The sequence below is a fragment of the Trichoderma breve genome, chromosome 3, assembly GCF_028502605.1.
Source record: "Trichoderma breve strain T069 chromosome 3, whole genome shotgun sequence".
NCBI classification, from domain to species: Eukaryota; Fungi; Ascomycota; class Sordariomycetes; order Hypocreales; family Hypocreaceae; genus Trichoderma; species Trichoderma breve.
In genome coordinates this window covers 5,229,583-5,249,648 of record NC_079234.1, presented here as the reverse complement: position 1 = coordinate 5,249,648, position 20,066 = coordinate 5,229,583, and the positions used below count along the sequence as shown (strand labels likewise).

At 52.5% G+C, this 20,066-nt stretch overlaps 8 protein-coding genes across 8 annotated transcripts; 4 read left to right on the top strand and 4 right to left on the bottom strand.

Moving 5' to 3' along the window:
• Positions 1-450: 450 nt before the first annotated feature.
• T069G_05991 (putative esterase domain-containing protein) lies at positions 451-1,446 on the top strand (the record flags this gene model as incomplete). The annotated part of the gene is made up of 3 exons (XM_056173201.1): positions 451-1,122; positions 1,183-1,287; positions 1,363-1,446. 3 exons carry the CDS (start codon positions 451-453, stop codon positions 1,444-1,446), a joined length of 861 nt encoding a protein of 286 aa, XP_056030059.1.
• A 714-nt stretch (positions 1,447-2,160) lies between these two features.
• On the bottom strand, positions 2,161-4,803 carry T069G_05990 (docking domain of afi1 for arf3 in vesicle trafficking domain-containing protein; the record flags this gene model as incomplete). The annotated part of the gene is made up of 3 exons (XM_056173200.1): positions 2,161-2,586; positions 2,652-3,896; positions 3,979-4,803. 3 exons carry the CDS (start codon positions 4,801-4,803, stop codon positions 2,161-2,163), a joined length of 2,496 nt encoding a protein of 831 aa, XP_056030058.1.
• A 150-nt stretch (positions 4,804-4,953) lies between these two features.
• Positions 4,954-5,295, bottom strand: T069G_05989 (uncharacterized protein; the record flags this gene model as incomplete). The annotated part of the gene is made up of 1 exon (XM_056173199.1): positions 4,954-5,295. One exon carries the CDS (start codon positions 5,293-5,295, stop codon positions 4,954-4,956), a length of 342 nt encoding a protein of 113 aa, XP_056030057.1.
• A 542-nt stretch (positions 5,296-5,837) lies between these two features.
• On the top strand, positions 5,838-6,857 carry T069G_05988 (EF-hand domain-containing protein; the record flags this gene model as incomplete). The annotated part of the gene is made up of 3 exons (XM_056173198.1): positions 5,838-5,840; positions 5,913-6,363; positions 6,439-6,857. The coding sequence occupies 3 exons, from the start codon at positions 5,838-5,840 to the stop codon at positions 6,855-6,857; spliced, it is 873 nt and encodes a 290-aa protein (XP_056030056.1).
• A 2,371-nt stretch (positions 6,858-9,228) lies between these two features.
• T069G_05987 (tetratricopeptide repeat domain-containing protein) lies at positions 9,229-11,899 on the top strand (the record flags this gene model as incomplete). Its single annotated transcript, XM_056173197.1, has 4 exons — positions 9,229-9,847; positions 10,023-11,184; positions 11,260-11,513; positions 11,568-11,899. The coding sequence occupies 4 exons, from the start codon at positions 9,229-9,231 to the stop codon at positions 11,897-11,899; spliced, it is 2,367 nt and encodes a 788-aa protein (XP_056030055.1).
• Positions 11,900-12,663: 764 nt separating this feature from the next.
• On the bottom strand, positions 12,664-13,321 carry T069G_05986 (transcription factor subunit med10 of mediator complex domain-containing protein; the record flags this gene model as incomplete). The annotated part of the gene is made up of 3 exons (XM_056173196.1): positions 12,664-13,057; positions 13,117-13,219; positions 13,282-13,321. 3 exons carry the CDS (start codon positions 13,319-13,321, stop codon positions 12,664-12,666), a joined length of 537 nt encoding a protein of 178 aa, XP_056030054.1.
• A 2,363-nt stretch (positions 13,322-15,684) lies between these two features.
• On the top strand, positions 15,685-16,733 carry T069G_05985 (fungal specific transcription factor domain-containing protein; the record flags this gene model as incomplete). The annotated part of the gene is made up of 2 exons (XM_056173195.1): positions 15,685-16,138; positions 16,201-16,733. The coding sequence occupies 2 exons, from the start codon at positions 15,685-15,687 to the stop codon at positions 16,731-16,733; spliced, it is 987 nt and encodes a 328-aa protein (XP_056030053.1).
• Positions 16,734-17,280: 547 nt separating this feature from the next.
• T069G_05984 (major facilitator superfamily domain-containing protein) lies at positions 17,281-19,193 on the bottom strand (the record flags this gene model as incomplete). Its single annotated transcript, XM_056173194.1, has 3 exons — positions 17,281-18,108; positions 18,175-18,712; positions 18,808-19,193. The coding sequence occupies 3 exons, from the start codon at positions 19,191-19,193 to the stop codon at positions 17,281-17,283; spliced, it is 1,752 nt and encodes a 583-aa protein (XP_056030052.1).
• Positions 19,194-20,066: the final 873 nt, after the last annotated feature.

The following is a 20,066-nucleotide window of genomic DNA, read 5'->3' as shown; positions in this document are numbered from 1 at the left end:
GCTGCCCCTCCATCAGCTGAAAACTTACAAGGATGCCAGGATATGACATCAAATCAGAAGCAGTGCAATATCTGCGACGTTTATTTAGACGGGAATCGGCTGTTTTGTTTTTTTTCTGCTTCTGTTTTGTGCTTGGAAATGGGCGTTTATACTATTACCCGATGCTTTTAATGATTGCTGCTTTCGGACATAGTTCGGGCGTCATGATGATGGAAATTGGGGAGCTCTCGGAGGGGTGTTTTGGCAGGTCTGGTGGTGGGGTAAATACGGATCAATGTGTCGATGATGTTAAATAGCTTCTACCCTTTTTACCTATTGAGTAGCTTGTGCTTCTTCTTTTTTAAGTTCTCACATTCTTCATTTCTTCTTCTCATATAAACATAACCTCCTTGTCCAAGTTGTAGCTGTTGATATCAATTGCATCCACTATATCAACCCCTCCAAAACACCATGGCGAGCATCACCACCAACGCCTCCATCGCCTCTTTTGGCGGCCGCTTCCTCAAGCTCACCCATCAGTCCTCCGTCACCGGCGGCCCCATGAACTTCACCCTCTTCCTGCCCGCCGGCATCTCCGAGTCCGAACCCGCGCCGCTGCTCATCTACCTCTCCGGCCTGACCTGCACCCCCGACAACGTCACCGAGAAGGGCTTCCTGCACGCCCACGCCGCGCCCCTCAAGCTCGCGCTTCTGTATCCCGACACGTCGCCCCGAGGCACGAATCACCCCGGCGAGCACGATTCCTGGGACTTTGGCAGCGCTGCGTCGTTTTACATTGATGCTACCCAGGAGCCGTGGGCGCAAAACTACAAGATGGAGACGTACATCACCAAGGAGCTGCCCGAGCTCGTCTTTTCGCAGTTTAAGCAGCTGGATCCGCAGCGTGTGTCTATTGCGGGCCACTCTATGGGCGGCCATGGAGCTTTGACGCTGTTTTTGAAGAATCCTGGCAAGTATAAGAGTGTCAGCGCGTTCTCGCCCGTTTCAAACCCGAGTGCGTGTCCGTGGGGAGAGAAGGCGTTTACCGGATATCTAGGGGCCGACAAGGAGGAGTGGAAAAAGCATGATGCGACGGAGCTAGTGAAGCACTGGAAGGGATATCTGAATGCTCTGCTTGACGTGGTATGTTGAAGACAAAACAAAGAGAAAGAGAAGAAGAAGTTGCTAAGAAATTACTACTAGGGCACCGCCGACAACTTTTACAAGCAGAGACAGCTTCTGCCCGAGAACTTTGCAGAGGCCACCAAGGCTGCGGGCATCGAGGGCCTGCAACTACGATACCAAGACGTATGTTCTTACCAGCTTCATCATGGTAAACCCCATCTTCTGTGTATGCTGACTTATATGATTCTTCTCTCACAGGGCTATGACCACTCATACTTCTTCATCTCAACCTTTGGCGAGGACCATATTAAGCACCATGCCAAGCATCTGGGTTTGTTGTAACTGATTGATCCTTTGTACATATATGAATGGCACACATGAAAAGGAGGAATGTCTGAAGAAACAACCTACACAGCATGATGCCAGAGAAAGGGAGTAATGACATGATGAGACGACGAGCTGCAAAAAGCAGCCAAATACTCAAATGCATGCTGTTTATAAACACTCTGCATAGTATCCGAAAAGATTGAATCGGACGACAAGAAAAGAAAGAGAAAAAGAACCAAGGTATTTCTGGTCCTCAACAAGGAAGTGTACAACCACCCCCAAACATATGTAATTATCTCATATATGTCTCTTATATATCCTCTGACACTCGAGCAAAAATATTAAGTAGGAAGAAAGAAAGAAAAGCCCAGCAAGAAATACTCCCAAGCAAGGAGGCCTTCCAAGATCCGACTGGAGAAAAAAAAAAAGAATCGAAAAACAAGATCCCATCATATCATAACCATGTCGATTTGCTTTTCGCTCTGCCTCGACAACGCCCGCCCAAACACATGACGATAATAATAACATCGTAGACATCCATATAAGTACTACTCATCGTAGTATGTACGCCGCACAGCTCTCCCGTCATTGCTCGCCGGCATAATATATACTCACTGGGCAGGCCACAGATGTGCGCGCCGTCGTGTGTATCCCATATAAATTCGCCACACTCTCCTCTCTTTCTGTCTCTTTTTTCTTCTTTTTTGTTGTCATATTTCGTTGAGCCTCTCAGCTCATCAGCTTCTCCATAACAGGACTGAGAACCAGCCCGTCCTTCTCTCCCTTCGTCCTCATCTCGGCTTCAGTCTCGCGCCGGATTCGCTTGTACGCCAGCTTCTCAAACTGACTGAGGCTCTTCCACCAGTGCTGCCCGGCCTCGTGCTCGGAAATTCGCTCTAGCAGATCGGCCGTCCTTAGACGCACCTCGCGGTCCTTGTGGAAGAGGCCAAGCGCAATGTAAAAGAGCCCAGCGTGCGACTCGGGTGCCACATCCAGCAGCAAGCAAATCTCTTCATACGAGTGGATATGCTTGGATAGCGTCAAATAGATATCCTTGCTCTGCGCTGGTGTCAGGCGCTGCATGCGAAGCCGGTCGTGCATGTGGGCCAGGTCTAACCCCTTGAGCGGGCGGAAGGTGTATATTCTTGCGAGATCCTGTATTGAGTTGTTCTTGTTAGCCAATTCCCGTCCAACGATAAGTTAGAATGAATAGCCCTTACCTGAATGTAGCTGTAGTAACTACGTGTGTTGCGCCACCCTTCAATCCTCGTCACATTGCCAGCTAGCTCCTTGAATTTCGCAGTGTCGTCTGCCCAAACATATCCATGACCACTGGCCCCCGGCAGTGCCAAGTCTTGGTCTTGGCCTCCAATGTACAGAGCAGATGCGTTGTATACGCTCTCCTCAAACTGGGCAGCAATTCTCGTAAACTTATTGACCCAGCCGCGCCACTTTGCTCGTATGACCCGCTCGCCGTGCCTGGCAGCAATGCTCCTAAGAATATCTGACATAAAGGCGGCATCCCCCGTCAAGTCCTGCGCGTTGTTGGAGACGCCGCTGGCAGTATTGGAGAGGGTGGGGTGCTGCTGCTGAAAGTAAATTAGTCCTTCAGTAACCGGTGCCATCTCAATCTTGCTACTGATCTTGACGCGGCCGCTGGGCAAGTCGCACAGGACGTCCCACCATTCTGGATGGAGCTCAAATGTAGGGTTGGTAACGCCGGCTATAAACCCTGGCACGTTGAGCAGATCATCGACCTTGGTCAAGTCGGTGTAGGGAAACGCATGCCTGGTAAACCCCCGGAGGATGCCACCGGACACGAGAGCACATGCCGCAAGCACTGCCTCAGCTACGTCACCGGAGGGCATGTTGTGGCCCAAGAATATGATCCTCTTCTGCGTGAGGAGCCCGTTCATCAGCACAATGATTGGGTGCGTATTGATCCCGTTGGTCGTCAGATGCGGGTGCAGTGGGAACGGCTGCGGCGACTTGGCATGGGCCTCGGAAAAGTTTTGTATCAGCTTTATGAGAGAAAAGTCTCCCACAGTCTCGGGCATGACTGCGGTGGGCACCTTGATAGGGATGGGGATGCCCTTGTACATGACTTTGCTCTCAAACTCGTGAGTATCTCGGGCCACAGAGTATGTCGACTGCCCGCCGCCCTCGACGTGCGCCTTGGTGCCAGCCCTCGAGATGCCGCCAGTGAATTGCGGGCTCTGACTCCTCTCTCCAGACCCCTCAGTAGCGGTCTCTGCCCTGTCTTCTGCCATGCGCATCTGGATAATGCGCTCGAATTTTTCCACAAACAAATCCTTGTTGTCGCTCGCTAGTAGCAGGTTCCTCTCCAGCAAGCTCAATCGGGGCATAAGAGACAAGTCCATCGCATTGACCGATTCGTACAACATGGAAAGAGTCTCGGGCACTGGCGACTTGAAGTACTCTTCCAGTGCGAGCAGTAAGAGGGGCTGAATAAGAATCACGAAGCGTTAGTCTCTGCAATGCGATGCAAAAGGATGTTTCAGCAAGCTCAGCTGTCAGATTGCATACCTTGTATATATGCAAGAAAGGGTGTCTTGTGCAAATTGCCATGGCCTTGACGATGGCTCCTCGCTTCACAGACTTGTCGTGCTTGGTATTTACCAGGTTGAGGACGTAGATGAGCGGCGGGCCCTCTAACTCGTCGTCGGGCTCATCATCTGAGGATTCATCGTCATCCCAGTCTTCATCTAGGTCGTCGTCGTCTTCCTCATCGTCGTCTTCGCCCTCGGCTCCATCCTCAGGGACCAGCCCCGCTGCTTTATCTCGCCGTCTCTGCCTCCGAGCTTTCCTCCTAGCCTTTTCCTTGCGTTCTTCGTCTTCATCTTCTGGCGAAGAGTCCTTGTGCAGGAAGAACATGGTCCAATCCTGGTTACGCGCGTGGGCCTGATCTGGAAGCATCAACTCGGCCAACATGTTCTCGTCTCCGGTGATGGCGACAGGGTACTGGTGCTCCATCACCGGGCCTCGATCGATATCAAACGACGCCACCAGGATATACTCGACATGGTTGGCGTCGGATCCGCGAGGATATTGTGCTCGGAGCTTCCTCTGCGGCTGTGAATCCTCATTGGTTCGACGCACTGCGGACAGAGACGAATGTTGCGAAGATGGTCCGATTGAAGAGGCCTTGGACTTTGAGCTCGGGTCCGAAGTCCGATCTGTTTCGGCCATGGGCGGGTGCGGCGACCTTGATGGGCGTGAATGGAAGGACATTTGCGACGGCGAGCGTGACGGGGGAAACGAAGAAAGAGAAGTTCGGCGATGGTGAGGCAGCGAAACTTGGGAGCTGCTGGCGCCATTCGAGCGCGAGGCATAGGGGAGAGCTGCGGCCATTGTTCAAGGGCCTCCCCGCAGGCCAATGCAATTTAATGTAAGATATGGGGTACTAGAAGTCGATATACTAGTCCACCTGGGTATATATATGTGTATGCTTGAGGTGTCGTTGCACCAAGTGCGTCCCTGGCTTCCTCTGGATCTTGTAGACTAATTATGGCCTCGATCGGAGCAAATTCGACGCAGATACAGCTTTGCAGCCTGGTTGTTGCACAGGAACAGCTCAGGGACTGCTCTCTGGCTCGAGCGGTCGGTTCTGCTAGGACGCTCAAAGCCCTGCGCCTGTTGGTGATGGTCGACGCTACCTGTATCCGCCTGGCAGAGATACAGAGATATCACGGCTACGCTGCGATGACGCGCGAGCAGAGAAGCCGGCAGCAAGCAGCAGATGGAGAGGCCAATGGACTGGTGCTTGGATTTGAACCAGGCATCGTCTGCTGCGCTTGCGACGAGTTCTCTTGGGAGAAAGTCGAGACAGGGGCGTTGTGCCATTGTGGAACTCTCCGTATTGACTGTGCTACTAGTGTCAGGGTCCCGTTACAGCGCGAGCTGCTTCACAACGCTAATTTGGGGGGGGCTTCAGTTGGCTCCTCATTTGGTGGCGGGCTACGGAGCACCTTATCCATCAATGGAACACTTATCAGCGCTTAACGAGGAACAGTTGGTTGGTGGCTGAAATTGGCGTTTCACAGGCCGCGCCACACCCGACAGGCTTGCACCAGCCACACACCATTGGGTTGTCGGGTCAGACAACCTTTGATTGTTTACTTTGGGGGCCATGATCTGAATCCAGATGCAATTGTGCATCAACCCCCCGCAGACAAGACAGAGCCAGACCACTCACTGACTGCATATCTCTGGCCAAGCAAGCATCCCAGATTATCTGCATTCTGCACCACCTCAAGCGATCAGCAAATCGTGCGTCATACCTACTGTACTGTACTGTATTGTACCGTACATCAGTCTCCGCTTGCTGCTCGCTGGCCAACCGATTGCGGACACCGTTCCAGCACAGATCCCCTACCATCTGCATCATGGTGCGTATTATTACGGTGCAGCCCCGTACATGGCCGTTTCGCTTATCTGCTAATCATTCTCTGCTGTCCCAGTCTTTGTCAACAACGTTCAAGCCCTCTCCCCTGGGTTACGGATCGCCTCCCAGCGTTCGAAACTCTCCATTCCGCCGGGCCGACCCGCCTGCATCGCCTTCACCACTCCGACAAATAACACCAACGAGCTCGCCTACTAAAGCCGCCCCGACGACGCCCAGCAGAACGTCGAGGCTCGCGAGACCAACGACACCGACAGCCACCAGCGACGTCCCCGAGACCCCAGAGCGAGAGAAGACACCAGGCATGACTACTCCCACAAAGGTTTCACCACCTTCGTGGAAGCATGGGTCAAAGTTAGCAGTGGGCGGCTCCCTTGGCGGCAGCAGTGCTCTCTCACAGCTTCAGCCTACTCAGGTCAGGACTCTGAGAGATGGATTTCAGATTTTGGATCGAGATTGCGACGGCATTGTCAATAGAGAGGATGTGGCCGACATGCTTGGTCAACTTGGTGCGTTTCCTACTGTGGTTGCTCGCAGTGAAGCATGATCAAACCTCCCCCATTACGATGCTAACTTCTAGCAAGGCCTCCCTTCAGGCTCCTCCGACATAGGACGCTTCTTCCCGCCATCAAAACCACAAACCATGACGCTAGCCGCTTTCCTCAATTCTCTGGCGGAATCCCTGGCGGTGCTGTCACCAAGCACCGAGCTCTTATCTGCGTTCTCGGCCTTTGACGAGGACGACAGCGGTCAGATCGACTGGGCGGAGCTGAGGGATGCTCTGCTCAACACACCGCCGGAAGCCGGGCAGTCGGCCCTCAGCGCTGCAGAAGTCGACAAGGTCGTCGAGGGGTTCACTGGTCGTCGAGCCTTCAACCGGAACATGAACGCACACTTATCGGCAAGAAGGGGCGAGGTGTTTAAATACCAGGAGTTTGTCCACTCAATCATGGGCTCCAACGGCGGGTCCGAAGGAGGGTCTCACGAGAGGTCCGAGGAGTAGTGACGAGGTGATTGGCTTGGCTGTCATTCCGCATTCCGCTCACTGGTGGCTTTCCCGGGGTTTTTCGTTTCCAGTTGACACGAGTGACACGATGCAGTTACCAGGAGTGTTACTGGACAGGCACGGGTACATGTACCAGGGCCGGGCCGGGCCTGGCTCCGTGTGATATGTATGGGCCTGTTCAGGAGGACGAATGAGCTGTTTGAATCCTGCTGCGTATTCTAATTTTCTGTTTGGTTTTTGGTTTTTGGTTTTTGGTTTCTTTCCTTTGGGTATCTTGCACATGTGTACTGTACGAAATATATGGGATAAGGTACGATTAATGGCTGCATAATTAATACATACATACATACCATGGCACAAATAGGCATTGGGAGGAGATTATGCTCCGCGCCAGGAGCGCAGACGTGGGAAACGATCTGCAAATCGCTCCATACCGTACTCAGTCTTTATTTTGATTCGTTTTTCCAAAGGCAAACTTCTCCATATCAATGCTACGGAGTTGGCGTACAGTACTTTTCAATACATACATATATGTACTCGTATTTGCCATGAAAGCGCTGCAAGATAAGCCGGTTGTTGATATTCGCTGGGAGGAGGGCAGAGGAGTGACGAAATGAATGGACCAGCGGCTGATTGCAAGTTCCAGGATGGCATGGCGGGCCAATGGCGCATGTGAAGCCACCAGGATCCTGGGTTGCAGCGGCTAGGAGGTGCGGAGAAGGAAGCAGAAAAAGGTGAGACTGGTCTGGCGGCAGACGGGATGTGACTGATTGTGATATGAGACCAGCCAGACATGACTTGAATCCTTACTCGTACGCGACGTGTGCCGCACAAAATATGTTACATGTGCCGCCAGTTCAAATATAAACTATTGCGGGTAAGTAATTTTAGCACGCACAGCAAAATCACCAGACGGTACCGGATATCGCAGCCGGCTCGGTACCTGGTGCTAGTGGTTGCAGTCGGGTGCCAAATGTAACTGTCCACTGTACGATATGTTACCTGTACTCAACTTAACCTCGTGCTGTACCGCATGTACTCGCACATGCAGACATTTGATCCCATCCATGGGTCAATTCGCTTCCAAATGCTTCGCTTCCAACGGCCCATGGCAGCTGAGCACTCAAGTGAATCAATCAACCTATCCAATTACTAATGACTTGACCCCGGCTGCATTCTGCATTCTGGCAGGAGCTGACTGCGTGCGTAAGTTCAGCCGGGCTGGACGCAAGGTGGCGCAAGTGTCAGTCACTGTCACTGATACATGAATGTCTGGAGCAGTCATTTTGATCCATCCGGCTTTCAATTGACTCCAGCCCGTCTTGTTGTCAATTCTCTTCTGGAACCTTCCAGCCTTCCCAGAGGTGGGGCAGGATCCCGCCTACTACGATATGCAGTTATGGGAGTGTGAGCTGTTCGTGTACTCCGTACAAAGTACGGATACCTGGACTCCGTGTTTTCGAGCGATTGGGCACTGTATAGCCGCGTTGCCCGAAGGTGCTTCAAAGGCTGAATTGCCAGGCTGGAAACCGGGGGTTGCAGCGCTGGGTTCCGCGGGCACATGTAAATAAACACGACATGGACATTCACCATTCAAAGATGAGTGACGGATGATGATGCCTGCAACACGCACTTGCGCAGCCAATGGTTGTGGTCTCTGCCAGCCCACGGCAATGCCCATTGGCGTCTCCTTTACGCGCCCTGGACTGTACTGTACAGTACCGACTAACTGTCTGGTACCAAACGGCTTCTGCTGCGTGGCTGGAACAAAGTGCCTTGTTGTGGGGATTGGAGCTGCGGCCCGTGAGGTAGTTACCCGCAGCTACCTACAAATTGAATTGGCAGGCTGCGAGCGTGTGCCTGTCCTCCACTGTCGATACTGTACTGTACTGTACAGCTGGCCGCCCGGAGTGTGCCTGTCAACTGGGCTGTATAGCGCCGCCGGTCTCTTTTGTCTCTTCCACTTGAAATTTCTGACGTGCCCCCCAGCTCAAACCGCTTCATGAGCCTGGCAAGTCTGGATTCAAACTAGCCTTCACAGTGCCGCTGATAAATCTGAGGGCTGGCCTTTTTTTGGGCTTCTCCTGATCCGACTTCGTCGTGTCGCATCGCATCGAACATCCTTTCACTCTCTCTCCCTCAGCTCAGCCATCAAACTCCCAGGCCACAGTGCACTGAAGCCGCCCAGCCTGTGGCGCCTTAGTACCTCCCGCGCCCCTACGCCCCTACTCCGTGGACCGGCCGGCACTGTCCAGTACTTTCTTTTTATTGCCTAGGCCTCTACCACTTCTCTGCAAGTCCCAAATATCCGGCATAACCTTGTGTCGGGACATTTTTTTGCTCGCCCAAGATTCGACAGCCTTCCCCAATGAAGTTTTTCGGCAATAAGAAACCGGCCTCGAAGAAGAACGCTTCTGCTTCCAGTGCCAGTGTCGAGGACGACGTTCCGCAGAGTCAGAGCCCCAGCGTCCACGCCGACCCCCCGCCGGCTTATTCCTCCACCAACTCGTCGCCATCGCCAACAAAGCGGTCCTCACGGCCCGTCTCCCACCACAAGGACGCAAAGCCGCCGTCCTCGAGGTCTTCTCGCCTGTCGCGACACTCGACCGACGCAGGCTACTCGTCGCGCCGCAGCAGCAAATACGACCCGGACACCCATCCATTGAACTTGCCCCCTGAGGAGCGAGAGCGGAAGCGCCTGTCCGCCATGTCAGCCAAGATGGACGTCGATCCGCAGCCCGTCAACGGCGCGGCATCACCGCAGCCTCCCAAGCCCTCTTCGAACCCTTCTGCCCAAAAGAACTTTGCAGTGCCCATTCCCAACGGCAACATGAGCAACGATGAGGCTCCAGCGCCGCCGCCGCACAAGTCCAACCCGTCCAGCCCCGTCCCCACGCCTCTCGAGGATGCAGAGACGTACAAGACCAACGGAAACCGCTTCTTCAAGGAGAAGAACTACCCCAAGGCCATCGAGCAGTATAGCAAAGGTATGCAAAAATTCCAATGGGCATGGATCATGCTATTTTTATGATTTGATTTTGTCATTATTTTCTTTCTTCATTTTGTCTTTTTTCTTTTTTTTTTCTTTTTTTTTTTTTTTTAACTATCGCCAAAAAAAAATTACTGGGCTAACTGTTTCTCTTTTTCTTCTCTGTCGTGCAGCTGTGGATCTGTTCCCCAACTCGGCAACTTATCTGGGCAACCGAGCGGCTGCCTACATGTCAAATGGCCAGTATGAGGCTGCCTTGGATGATTGCAGCCGTGCCACAGACCTCGACCCCAACAATGCAAAGGTCCTGTTGCGCCTAGCAAGGATCTACACCGGTCTGGGTAGGCCAGAGGAGGCCCTGGCCACTTTCTCCCGCATCATCCCACAGCCATCTGCTAAGGACATGGCTCCCGCTCGGGAGATGCTGCACCACATCAAGTCGGCCAAGGACACTCTCCAGCGTGGCTCGGCCATGTCCATGGTGCTACACGCCCTGGACCAGGCCGAGCGCGGTCTTGGCCACGGCGTCAGCAAGCCGCGTAAGTGGCAGCTGATGCGAGGCGAGGCCTACTTGAAGATGGGCCGCGAGAACTCCCTGGGCGAGGCTCAAGGCGTTGCCATGTCGCTGCTGCGCAACAACAACCAGGACCCTGAGGCTCTGGTTCTCCGTGGCCGTGTTCTCTACGGTCAGGGCGAGAATGAAAAGGCCATTCAGTACTTCCGAATGGCTTGCAACTGCGACCCCGACTTCCGGGACGCTGTCAAGTGGCTTAGGATTGTTCAGAAGCTTGACCGCATGAAGGAGGAGGGCAACGCCGAATTCAAGGCCGGCCGATGGCAGGCAGCCATCCAGAAATACAGCGACGCCTTGGACATTGACCCTTCAAACAAGAGCATGAATGCCAAGCTTCTGCAGAACCGTGCCCAGTGCAAGATTAAGCTGCAGCTATACGAAGACGCCATTGCCGACTCAGACCGGGCTGTCAGCCTCGACCCCAGCTACACCAAGGCACGTAAGACAAAGGCCAATGCCCTTGGAAAGACTGGCAATTGGGAAGAGTCTGTGCGCGAATGGAAGGCCATTCAAGAACTTGACCCAACCGACAACTCAGTCCGCCACGAGATCCGCAAAGCGGAGTTGGAGATGAAGAAGGCCCTGAGGAAAGATTACTACAAGATCATGGGCATTGAAAAGGATGCCGATGCCAATGAGATCAAGCGAGCGTATCGCAAGATGGCTGTCAAGCTGCACCCTGACAAGAACCCTGGTGATGCTGAAGCTGAAGCCAAGTTTAAAGACATGCAGGAAGCCTATGAGACGCTGAGCGATCCTCAGTACGTTCCCCCCCTTTATTAAACATTTGAGAATATTTCCTTTTATGAGACTGAGTGTGCTAACACACGATGTAGGAAGAGAGCTCGCTATGACAACGGCGACGACCTCGTTGACCCGGCTGATATGTTCAGTGCCGGTGGCATGGGAGGTGGCATGGGTGGCATCGATCCCGAGATTCTCTTCAGCATGATGGGCAACCAGGGCGGCTTCGGAGGAGGCGGATTCCGCGCCGGTGGCTTCCCTGGTGGTGCCGGCGGCTTCCCTGGCGGTGCTGGAGGCTTTCCCGGAGGTGCAAGCTTCAACTTTGGCGGTGCTGGCGCCGGTGGTCGTCAGCGAGGCGGCTTCCCTGGTGCTGGCGCTGGATTCCCCTTTTCGTGACCAGCCGATGAGGAAGAAACAGAAACGGAGGACGACGACGATGATGACAGCGAGGAAGATGGCGAGGCCGATACCGAACCTCGCTTCTCCTTCGTTGACGGCTGGCCAGACGGCGCGTCAGGCAGCAAGTTGCAGGACGACTTCCTACGTCGCCGGGAGAATCGCAACGAGCTGGTTGAAACATTACGACGTTATGGGATGTGGCTTTTGGCGGCGATTGTCTTGCTGCCTCCGCAACTAGTTGCATTGGGCTTGGTCATGACGGCATTTGTATACTTGTGCATGAGACGAGACGGCCGGCAGCGTCGTCACGGCAGACGCAACACCGCAGGATAGACATTTGGGTTTTTTTTTATCATCTTTTCTTTGAAAGTCTTTTGTTTTTTCCCTAAACCAGAAAAAAGACGCGCATCCTCATTGCTATGGCGTTTTTGGGACATTTTAGAAAGAAAGAGAACCGGGAAAGACAACAACAGTCGATCTTTTGATTCATTTGCACGAAACTAAGTACTGTCTCACGGAGGAGGGGGCAATGGGAAAATATTCTTTTGTCGGAGCCGGGTCGAACAGAAGAGGAGAGAGTAGGGGGAGGGATGGCCGACTCGTCTTTTCTTTTTTAAAGACCGAATGGACGGCACGCTTGATGTTGGAAATGACGAGTGTCTTGTTTAAAAAGAGGCCGGATGGGGTCGGGGGTGGGATCAACGTAGTTGCAAAGGCTTTATATAGATGAATGCGGGTGACCCGTCTTTTCCACAATCCACTGTCAGATACCCTTGTGTCTTTTTTTATTCTCAGCCAAACTTCTTTGTTTCTTGCTCTTTCATGTGATGGATTTACGAACTGATGGCCTCCGCGGCTGAGGCAGTGCTGCAGAAGCAAAAGTAGTAATGATTGAACAATAAAGTGTCAAGTGAATACTTAGTAGATGGCTATAGCACAATTACTGGTTGCTTTAGTTGACATCTTGGGTATCATGTTACGCCCCTCTCAACGCCAAATTTCAAAAGCCCCCGTCCGCATCTAGAAATCCCTTCCTTTCTCTCGTAACCACTCCCATAAACCTGGCTCTCTACCGAATCTCATCCCTCCCCTCTTCTCTACTGACTACCCGTCTGCCCCGTCGGCGCAGGTCTCGCCGGAAGGCTACTATTCGAATTATTCGCGCCCAGCCCAGCCGCCGCCGCGCCACCGGTTGCAGCAATGGCCGGGTTCCCGCCCGTGGCCTCGAGCACGCGGGCCACGTCGTCGCGCAGCTCGGGCATGGCCGAGGCCATCTGCTCAGCGAGGACGTCGCGGAACGAGGCGAAGGCGTTGACTTTACCGCGCATGAGCTGGTTGCCGCGGCGGACGAGCTCGACGAACTCGCGGGTGTAAATGTCCGGGTTGCGGCCGTTTTCGACGTACTCGAGGAGTTCGGGGGGTACGGAGGGGAGGTGGTTTGGAGGGGAGGCGGCGGTGTGGACGTTTTGGAGGGAGTCGGAGAGGTTTTTGCTGCCTGTTGGTTAGCTATGATGGTGGCCCATGGCAGCTGGAGAGTGAGCTTTAGTTACATTTCATTGGAGAGGACTTCTTTGCTTGAGCGGCCCATGGAGTCGTATGTTGAGACTTGGACCATGATGCGGTAGAAGTCTTGGATGACGTCCTTGAGCTGTTCTGCTTGGGAGTTAGCCGAGGTTTTGCTGTCGTTGTGATGTGGTGGTAGTAGAGAATCGTACGCTCAATGGCATCGTGGTCTATCCTATCGACGGGCGCCATGGCTGTGAGGAAAGCTGAAAGCGCGAGATGCGGGTTGTTGGTGTGAAGTTGGGAATTCAGAGGCTGATGCTCTGTAGAGAAGACTACGGACGGCACTAAGGTGGGAGTTTAAAGTGGTGGGGCAATGCAGTTGGATTGAGCTTCTCTGCAGCATCTGTGCATCGTTACTATGCAATGTTATACAACAAGTAGAGTGATGATTTTGGTTATTGGATTAGATCTCATTTGATAAATTACAATGATTGCTCTATTTCCTCTTCTCGCCTTACTTTATCCATGCAAATTACCTATATACTATCAGTGTCGTCACGCAACACGTGAAAGCAAGACAAAAAGCGCTCTGTCCCGTGTTATAATCTACCTTGTTAGGAAAGAGCAGCACCATTTCCTTACACCGCCTACTCTTCTCTGACTCTTGATGTAGGTAGGTACTGCTCGTACGTGTCTTGCTAAATGTGAGACTTCACTCCGTCATCGTTTTTGGGCATCTTTTGGTCATCAATTCTGTGGAACTTGAGGTCCACGACATTAGTATATTGGTCTATCCAATCCCAATTTACCTTGATAGCCGGGCAGTTCGCACCCCATTGGCTTAAAAAAAAAATCATTTTATGTGATCCATTGATATCCCATACCTTTGAACATTGGCAAGGAACCCCATATTCTGAACATCCGTGAGGCGGCTCCAGAAGTATGTGTGAATACTCCAGAACAAGACTAACGATACATTAGCAGATCTCTCTCGGTAGCCAGATGACCCATGTCAAAAGGAGATTGCACACGCCTGAGCCATGGGCTACCAGCACGACAGCAAATGTACGGAGTAGCCATCGGGCCTTTCTCAAATAAAACTATGGCCAGCTGCTCAAGCGAGGAGCTACGGGCAGGCATCCCGCACTTCGAATGAGTAAAGGCGGCAATGATCAACCGACCCTCGTCAAATACGCCTCAATAATGCCGTGTCTCAGGATTAATATCCATCAGAATATGAGGCTGGGAATGAGACAACACCCATGCTGGTCAAACGTTACACAAGCAGCACACCCCCGGACACATGTTCAATCTCAGAAATTCGGTGTACTCCGATACTCTTTTGAATTTACCTGGTAATGGGTATGACAACACCAATGGTCCCAAATTGCCTTCAATTTCCCATACACGCTCCCTTTGATCCGAGGTATCCCCCGCAAGACTCGGCGTCCATAAAGCTGTCATGGCTCTCGTCCACCTCGGTGGCTTGGCTCTGTGCCTTGTCTAAGTTATAGCGCGGTGCTAAATTAGCGCAGGGGAACCGGCTTCTGCGACTCCTGGTCCTGTCAGTGATGAAAGTGACATTCAGTGAAGGCGGCGTCTGTTTTTGTACGGAGAACAGCGTCGGAGAACAGCTCGACTGACATGTGATTTGAAAGTAGCTAGGAGCAGAGCTGCCTGTCTAGGATGACCCTTCTCAATACGCAACTTCTGGCGTTTATCCACGAATCCACGACACTAAAAAGACTCTAGAATCTGGGGATCCTTGCTCATCCTTCCTCCCCCTGCAAGGTTCATAGGAGGCCTGCTGTTTTACCATACGGCCGAGTCCATTACTCGTATGCCATTCGTGGCCCAAAGAGCTGCCACATCACTGGACTTGAGGCTCAAAGTCCAGAACCAACACTTTAATCCAAGATGGACAGGATGGTTGGCCATCACGTCCCGTCACAAAACAAAAACGACCGCCAAAGGCATGAGCCGAACTAGCAGGGACCAATGCATGCACACCGGGATTGCTAGGCACGATCCGCGCACACCGCGTCGCTGGGCCATTTACTCTTACTTAGATGGCTAGCCTGACGGGTTTAATATCAAGATGCATCAGTGGCGTAGAGACTGAGCCAATGGCCTTTCCTGTCAAGGGCAGAACGTGTGTGAGAAAGGAGATGAGGTGGAAGCTGAGCTGAAAGATGCATGTAACCCACCCACCATCAGAGCCTGGGGTCTGGACGGTACTTCGTACGAGTAGTACACGTTAATGACCTGTCTCGGAAAAAAGCAATGAGCTTGTCGACATGGTTATGACATGCCATGACCTTCCTTTGCCAGCCTGGCCTGCCCAAACTTCTTCCTCTTTCTCCTCCTCGTTGCACCTGACCACGCTCTGGCACCATCTTCAGCCTATTCTGCCTATAACTCCGCGAACACCAAGTATACTTGCATGTCCGTGGAGGGTGAGCTATCGGCCGAGATCAGCTTATTGCGATATTATACGAACTACTACTCGTACTGCTCCCATTACCAGGTACACGCTACAACCCCTTATTTCCGACCGTTGGGACTGACACGGGCTAAGTAGCACGCAGCTAACAGCTCTATAAGCCGTTTCCATGTCTGCAGACGCAGTAGCTGTTGCTCCCATCGCCCCGGCTCCCCCAACGCAGTTTGAATTTATTGTTGGAGATAGACCAGATCAACTCAAAGCTGGGTCCAACCCAAGGCTACGGTCGCATCTATCCAAACGGGGCTGGCAGGTCTACTTGCTGCAGAACAACGGAGCCTCATCCTCTGGCTCTGGTTCCGCTCCAGTTGATGAAGCAGCTCAGCAACGCGAGGACAGGGCTAAGCGAAAGAAGCGCAAGCGACAACTGCACACTGTCACTTGGAACCTTCCGACTGCCGAAGCCTCAAACAATGCGCTGGCCCAATCCTTGATGCGGACCAATGCCGCAAGAGCCGCTCCGCAGCTGACAATCGAGTACCAACTTGGAGGCGGACGGGTTGATCCTTTCAGAACGTATCCTGCACCATGGAAGCCGTATATCCCCCAGTTGGTCGATCACTGTGAGTTTATCCCATTTGAATCAAGCATAAAATTGAAAGGCAACGCTAACACATTGACATAGACATCGTCCACATGGCCGTTGATATCCCTGAGCTTGATGAGCCTGGTGAAAGGGGTCTTCTTCGTACCCGCTGGTTCCGTCTCGCGACAACGGAAATATCCACTTTCCAGGTCGTTTTGCTGTTATCCGCGGGTAACTTTATCACGGTCAAGGACGGCAAAGCCTCTGAATCGGGATTTGAAATGGAGCAGCTTAGGATCGATGCTATCCAGTCCATCAACATTGCCATGGGTTCGCCACATGCTTGCAGTGACTCCATCATCGGCGCAGTGGCCAAGATGGCGAGCTTCGAATCCATGCACGGCAATGAGTCGCATTTTAGACTCCACATGGATGCTACCAAGAGGTTGGTCAACATGAGAGGCGGCTTGCACAACCTAGGTCTGGGAGGACTTTTGCGACGAATGCTCATTTGGATCGACTTGAACGGCGGGCATTTGTTGAATACGCCTCGATGGTTCCCAGGACAAACTTTCCAGGGGGGCGTGGAGGAGATTGTGGAACCTAATCCAGAGCGTTTCATTGCTGTTTAAAATCTTGAAGGGCAACCTTTGGGCTTTTTGATCTTTTTCTGGTTATTTGCTTTTTTTTTTATATGTTCCATTCTGTTTCTTTCTAACGGGTGTAAGCGTTTTGGGAAGCGACTCTGGGAAATTCCAGACTAATGGTTATTACAAGCGTGTTTTATAGAATGGAACCGTACCTTTGGTAGCAAATAATAGTGTCTCCTTTTCATACTGATACTCTGAATCTTTGACTAAAACAATGGACAAGACCTCCCTGCATCAAGACGAGTCAATTGTAAATCAATCTTGGTATATACACAATGCAAGAGCGGACTCAAACAAAGACAAAGGAAATGTTGGTGTAAACGGCACGCAAACACGCCAAGACAAAATGGTATCCATCAAGAATCAAACGCTCCATCATTCTTTTGTTTAAAATGGCAGCTCTCGCTTCCTTTCGATTTGTCACCATATCCTGCACTCTCCTCACATCCCCTATTCACCACTTAATCAACACCCCCGATTGTATGCCATATTTTCCACAACTGCTCGATCAAAGCAATTCGCAATTCAATCATCGCCTCGAAAACGTCTGCGACGCATCAACCAGTAGCGTTGCGGTAAGCAACACTGCATTAAACCCCGCCATCATGTAAAACGGCGTGCCATTTGACACCTTGTCAAACAAAAGGCCGCCCAGCTTCGTAAGGATCAGAATCGCCGCGCCGCCGCACAGCGAGTACACGCCCGCAATGGATCCCTTGAGCCGCAGCCGCGACACAAACTCCTCCTCGGTAGCGATGCGGATCAGGGGCTCTGACTCGGTGGACTCGTCCTCGTCGGGGGCGATGGAGTGCTGGCGGCGGGCGTTGCGCGGGATCTCGACGGCGAGGATGCCCTTGCCGAGGGAGCCCAGGCTGCACACGATGGAGCCGATTTGGCTGATGCCGATGAGGGTCACGATGAGGAAGATGAAGGGGGTGCCGCCCCTGCCGTCGACGTCGCTGATTTCGGGACTCGAGAGCCGAGGGAAGATGATGTAGCCGACGATGCCGAAGATGGTGGCCACGACGACAGGGTAGTTGACCCTGCCAGGTTGGCGAGATAGATAGCCGAACACAGGGGCGCAGATCAAGCCCATGAGCTGCGCGACGCCAGTCAGGATGGAGGATAGGACGTATGCTTGGCGACACTCCTTCTTCAGCTCTGGTGAAGGGTCGTTTGGTGAGCCCTGGCAGAATCCGTTGCTGATGAAGAAGGTGTTGATGTACAGCGGGACGAAGAGTGAGATGGCGACGGTAGATGCCCGAGCAACGAAACCACCAAGGTAACCCAGTGCAATCCGTGAGTCGGTAAATCCAAGAAGCACCGAGTCTTTCATCAGGTGAAGATACGGAATAACCTGGGAGTCAGTGTTAGCGAGGGGGTGCGATTGGATATAGAGCTGCTTAATTCTTGCGATTCGTACCTTATCTTGTGTCCTTCCTGGGTAATCGTATGCGATAGGATCGCTATCTCGTCCCTTTAAACCGAGAAGCAGCCTCCATCCTTTGCCTTGTTCTCCTTGGATGTTGCGGAGGCCAAAGAAAACGAAGACGGCAACAAGCAGCGCAACAGCGCCGACAACATAGAAGCTGTACGACACCGCCTCTCCGGGAGTCACGCCGTCAACCTCGCCGAACTTGGCGGGCAAGGGCAAGAAGCACGACAGCGCCAGCAACGCGCCGCAGCCAGTGAAGAGGCCGACATAGCCCGCCAGCACAGACGACTTTCCCGACCGTCCCTGGGGATCTACGCCGGCCGAAATGGGTCTCCCCTCGCTAGACAATGATCGCGAATACACCTCGGGCGTGATGGTAGCCTCAGATTCGACGGAAAACGCAGCGCTGAGGCGCGCCACAGACTGGTGATGCCGCGCGGCAGCTTTGGCCCTCTCGAGGGCATTGTTGCGCAGCTCCTCGTCTTCGTCTGTTAGTGAAGGGAGTATGGCAGTTACCATTGTGGCTCTGTGGTTCAACATTGCGCGTTAGCTATCAAGCTCTGAGAGACACAACCAATATTCCTCCACCTAGTCCGTGAAATCGGAAGAAGTAGCACATACGTAGCCGACGCTCCCAGCGCAAAGAGGATCCTCGCCAGCAGCAGCTGGGGATAGACATTCCGGGCCTGCACAAACACCACCAGCGACAGCCCTACAATGGTATATCCAATGACGGCAACCCATCGCACGCCCAGGCGATCCGATACGAGGCCCCAAGCAGGACAGGCGACGAGGGCGACAATCTCGTCTGCGAAGCCCAGCGTGCCGACGACGTCGCCCACGCTGTTCTTCTGCCCAATGAGGTCGGTTATGACAAAGGAAACGGAGCTGTTGAGGAAGACGAGGAACGAGATGGAGAAGAGCGAGATGCCCAGCAGGTATGTCACAGCCTGGGTTGGAGTCGTCGAGGCCGCAAAGGGCAAGAAGCGCTGGATGGAGGACGGCATTGTTCTAGCCTTGTGATTTTGCCTCCTTGCGCGCGCGCGCAGGGCTTTCTATGGAGTTGTATGAGTAGAGGTACGTGAGTCTCTTGTGTCTCGTCTGTGGGTGTTATTATTATCGCGAGTGGGCGAAGTGCAATCGGATGCGATTTGGAATTAAAGGCCTCTGTAAGCGGAGAGCAGCCCGAGAAGTCACATGGCGATACGAAATGCGCAATACAGGGAATAAGATGCAACGGAAGAAGCTAAAGATAAAGACGGTGAATGCAAAGGAGTATTAAAAAAAGGCCTGCTTTTTTTTTTCTCTAATGTTTTGGTGGTGTGTTGTTTTCGGGGACGATTTTTTGGAGTCTGATGATGACGGACGGACATGAGCTTCTTACTAGTGCCCGGAGCTCGGTCTTTATTTCGGTTCGGCCAATCGGAGGGCGTGTGTGCTCGGCAGAGGTATTTGGTAGGTATTTGATATCCCTTGACTATTTGATCACATGGAGACGCGCTTCGGCACATGGAGTATGAAGAACATAAAAGTCGGGCAAACAAGTAGGTAAGATCTATCTAGGGTTATGTCAGTATATGTGTTAGTAGTAATAATATGCGATATTACTTGATCAAGAATACTTGATATATCACATCTGCTGCCGTACCAGTGACCAATCTCACACATCTGCCGTCATATACACCCATGCCGGGGCGACTTGTTGGTGATAAGGTACCTGCTAACGAAAGTTAATATTGTCGCGAAAATTCATACCAGCTTACAAAATAGCGCTTATCATACCAAGCTTTGATTTTGGCACCAGTTTATGATGATTCTGTGTCTCAGGTTCAGGTGAGGGAGAAATCGAACTGTACAGTATGGCTCTAGGGTAATTGCCG